This window comes from Condylura cristata, unplaced genomic scaffold (assembly GCF_000260355.1).
Source record: "Condylura cristata isolate star-nosed mole 26May11 unplaced genomic scaffold, ConCri1.0 scaffold00002, whole genome shotgun sequence".
Lineage (NCBI taxonomy): Eukaryota > Metazoa > Chordata > Mammalia > Eulipotyphla > Talpidae > Condylura > Condylura cristata.
Genome location: NW_004567103.1, coordinates 4,492,001 through 4,496,524, shown reverse-complemented (window position 1 = coordinate 4,496,524; position 4,524 = coordinate 4,492,001). Strand labels below are relative to the sequence as shown.

Here is a 4,524-nt window from a genome sequence, read left to right as displayed (position 1 = left end):
AAAAAAAAAAAAAAAACAAGCAGGTGGAGAGAGTGTTTTGATTTGTTTTATTCTAAACTCTCTCAAATTACATCTTACTCTACGACCATACCACCCTGAATGCGCCCGATCTTGTCAAATTACATCTTGCCCCTTGTCCCCGTGGGGATGGGCAAGAAACGGGAGCAGTAAAAGGACAGGAGGTTGGCACTGCTCAGAGAGGCTTGTGAACAGGAGCTGGTGTCACCTAGCAAGGAAGGGCTGGCAGGTGCTTTCACAGACATCAAGGAAACTGGGGATCCTTATTTTCAAACCCCTGCTCTGGATTGGTGGGGTTCCTCTGTAAGCTAAGCAAGGAAATGCTGAGGACCGGGGTCCCCCTGCTGGTAGAACAGGAAGCGGCCGCCCAGCCACACCTTTCTGCCTGTGGAACTTCTCCCCTGAGTCACCCGGGGCACAGCCCCCGGTTCTTCCCGCCCCTGCCCCTGCATGAGCATAAGGCTGGAGGGACAGGATACAGGGCAATGCAGCAAAGACCCTCTTCCAAGCGTTTTCAGGGACTCGGATTTTCAGAGGGCAAAATCAGCCTGCACCGATGGAAGGCTGGGATAGGGCCCGCTGCCCCCTTCACACTGGTTAGACGGGGCTGCTGTCACCCCCACCCCCATCGTCTAACATCCCCAAAGACTGCACAGCAAGGATAATCAGTTGCAGGGTGGGGACACTTTACAACAGGATTGAAACACATGGGGTTTGTCAGGTGTGGAACTGCCCGCTCCAACCCCCAGCACCCCCTTCCCCAGCGACCCAAAGTGCCTGCCCCCCAAGAGGTGTTGAGCCAGCCTGCACTCCCCATGCTTCTTCCCCATCCCCACCGGGGATAAGGGGCCAGATGTAATTGAAAGAGTTTTAAGAATAAAACAAACACTCTCTCCCCACAATGCTTGTTTTTAAGGAGAAAATGGTTGGATTTTAAATTTGGGGCAACTGTGCATATGAATTTAACCAATAGCCCATTCAAATGTGAAGAAGCCCAGGTATCTTGCAAGCAAAAGCCATTGGAGCTGAGAGGCGCTCTGGACCTTCTCTAAGGTGTCAGCCTTTCTCACCCAGTTGGCTCTCCCAGCCTCACTCCCATGGCTCTGCCCCCCCCCGCCAGCTACTGGGTCTGCCCTGGAGGAGTCTTGGAAGTGGCCTCCCGCACGTCTGAGGGACATAGGCCTTCCCTGGCTACACATAGAACTCATAATTCTCTCCGACTGACCAGCTACAGGCCTAGTCCAGGGACAGACAACCAGCGTAAGGACACAACCCTTCCTTCCCCTCAAAGCTTATTAATTTGGCAGCCCTTTACAGAACTGTACACTTTGGGGGGTGCAATTTGCAACTCCATATGTAGATATGCTTCGCTCACCCCCCACGAGATTCCCATCCAATGTCCCCCTACTCTCTCCCTATCTCCCCCTCCTATAACTTGTATATTTTTTACTCTAAGAATTAATTTTGCTGTGCTTCACCAGTTTTTCTTTAGTTATGAATATGCCACAAATCAATGAAAACATTCAGTATCCATCTTTAACATCCTGGTTTATTTTGCTTACCAAGATCGCCTCAAGAGCCATCTATTCTTGCCCCCCAAAAAAACTACTTCATTTCTCAATTTGTACAGAAACCCAAAGGCCCAAAAATCTAAGGCAACCCTGAGAGAAAAGGAAAATGGTGGACTCACACTCCCTGACCACAACTATACTACAGAGCAGTAGTCATCCGAACAGTATGGAGTGGAAACAGAAACATGGTAGGGCTCCCAACCATGTCTATCCTGGGACCTGCTTACTTGACAGAGGTATTCTGTGGCACTTCAAAGGACACCAGGCGGCCCCCCGCAGAACTGTTAGAGCTGGAGTTCCCACAAGCAACATCTGGGATCACCTGGAAACACAAAGGACAAATGGTCAGAAGACTCCAGTCCCAGGTGATATGCCACTGTAGGATTCCATGAGCTGTGCCCCTCTGTCCCTGTCGATGATGCTGGGGTGGGTAGAGAGAGAGAACAAAGAAACCTGAAGAACTAAAAAAATAAAAAATAAAAGCTGTGCCTTTCTGAAAGCAATAGCTCCCCTGAGAACATCTGCCAGTGCCAGGGATGGCAAACAGCTGAAAGGACGGTGCAGGTGAGGGTTGGGGCCCAGGACTCTCCGCATAACTGAAGATGGCCACAGCTCAGTCAGGAAAGAGGGGTGAAGTACTTGATGAACAGGGCCTTGAGGGCTGGCCCACAGAGGCGGGGGCACAGCTAGCAGCGTGATGGGCAGGAAGTATCCTGTCCGGGTGCCGCCTGTCTGGGTGCCACCTGGGGCACGTGCCAAGGCCGGGTAACTGGATGGCTGCCCTTCTCTTCCCTGTGGAAATGTCATTTTGAAGTGACATGCTCCCAAAAGTATCACACAATGTAGCTAAAAATGGGGGTGGGGGGTGGGGAGGGCAGGCTGTGCTCGTCAGCACATATTGTGAACACCTGAGCTGTGCCCATCAGGCACTTCCAACCAACCTCTTCAGTGTTCTTCATGCCGTACGGCCCTCATTACCCTCCAGAGTCCAGCTCAAAGGGCATCCAAAGTGTTTGTCATCCCCGAGTGAGCTGGGGATTCAGAAATGCTCAGTGCTGTCAGCTGCCCTCAAGCCTTAGAGCTCACTCCCCAGAGGCCAGACAGCCAGCTGGGGATAAAGGCCCCTGAGGACAAAGATCAGCATTCCACTGGGGAATCAGGCTTAGCCCCTAAGACTCCAGAGCCCCCCGTTCCCAAGGCATCATTGCTTGAAGAAAGGGGCAGCCCAAATACAGTCAAGTGGCTTCTTCTGGCACTTTGAACCTGCTTCTTGAACAGCCTAAGAGAGAACAGGCTGGCAGGAAGATGAGGCATGTATTTTTTACACTTACCCACTATAGGACATGTGTCTTTAAATAAAAGGATTGAAGTGGCTGGGGGTGGGGGAGAGGATTTTGCTTAAAGGATACTTTCTTTAAAAATGTGCAACCAAATTTAGTTGGCATGCAAGAAGTAAGTCACTCAGCAAGGAGGCATTAACCTCCCAACTTGAACACGTTTATTAAAAGTCTGAAATCAGAACGAGTGCATGGATCTTAGTAGGTTAACCGCACAGCTATCTGAAGGTGGCCTTCATAAATTGTGTGGCAAGGACAGAAAACTAAAAGTGGGTCAACGGCTCTACTTTGCAAGAAGAAACGCTGCCTTTCCTCTTTTATAACCATGAGAGACGTTTCTACACGCGTTGCTTGACTCCAGTACAAGCTACATAAAAGATCTAGGTGTTTTTTTCACGTAAGTGACAAAACCTATCATCACGCACAGTTGCGAGGGTGTCGCCTACATTGAGAACGAGACGTGGCATGACCTTCCACGCGACAGACGCCCTCCCACACTCGAGATCTCCACTAGCTCCCCAACTTTTATGGAGCTGCTGAAAAACCCTCAGAATAACACTTTGAGAGCCTTGAAAATGCAACAGGACAAATCCAGATGGGACAATAGTCAAGAGCGCCGGCTGTTGCCAAAGAAATAAATGCTGAAAATGTCATTCTCGAATGCATTCTCAACATATCGACATGTCGGTGATGCTGCTGTCAAACCCATCACAGGGCTGCTACCCAAACTGGAAACTAAGCCACAAGGAAGGGAGCAAAAGGTGTGCGATGCAGGCCTTGGTTTGTTCAGGGGCCTCTTCCCGGCTGTCCGCCTTGATGTCACCCAGAAATGCATGTGGATATCACTCCAGAAAATAACGTCACTCCTTTCGGTTTCTCGCTCATTCTTTTCTGCACACAAGAACAAAAGTACTGGAAATCCCCAGCTGTGGGACCAAGAGATGTGCTACACACATGCAAAAGGACTGAGTTACTTAACCCCCATGGCTTCTTCCGTCAAATGACACGCAACAAAACCTCCTCACCTCCACTTGATCCCATTTCATTTCTACCACTTTCTGCCCTGTTTTCGGCTGCCAGGTGGGCAGGGTCACGGTGGCCTGAGAGCCAGGCAGGATGCTGTCGGGCTCCTGGGTGGCGGGAACCGGCTGGAGCTGTCTGGGCGACTCGGTCCAGCCCGAGGCTGGGAGGTTGGGAAGCGCCTGTTCGCAGTTGGGACCTCCGAAGCCTTCATTGCAAATGCAGAGGTAGTCGTCGCGGCTGCTGCTGCAGTTGCCATGGTGACAAGGGTTGCTGGCGCAAGGATCCGCGACAAGCTGAAAGAAGACCATAAATGGGTCAATTATTCACTCACAAGGAAAGCGGGGCCATCCCTGGGAAATCAGTTCTGAGTCCCAGCGCCTGCCCAAGGGCCGCCTTGTTCCTACAGCAAACAGGGCTCACAGGTGGACCCGTTTTAACTACGGAGTTGGGCAAGGGGTGGGGAGCGCCTGGCAGATGGCCCCGACAGTACCCGATCTACATGTTGGGAGAGAGCCTCCCTTTCCTGAGTGATGCTGATTTCAGGAACACAGTGGTTGCGGGCGCTTCTACGGGCA

At 51.3% G+C, this 4,524-nt stretch overlaps 1 protein-coding gene across 1 annotated transcript in view; it reads right to left on the bottom strand.

Annotated features, from left to right (window-relative positions):
* The window catches only part of DNER (delta/notch-like EGF repeat containing), a 158,518-nt gene extending 154,261 nt beyond the window's left edge, over positions 1–4,257 (bottom strand). The window contains exons 1-2 of the mRNA XM_012725210.1: positions 3,952–4,257; positions 1,817–1,911 (exon numbers count right to left, since the gene is read on the bottom strand). Of these exons, the coding sequence (XP_012580664.1) occupies positions 1,817–1,911; positions 3,952–4,257 (401 nt within the window). The remainder of the gene's footprint in view (positions 1–1,816; positions 1,912–3,951) is intronic.
* Positions 4,258–4,524: the final 267 nt, after the last annotated feature.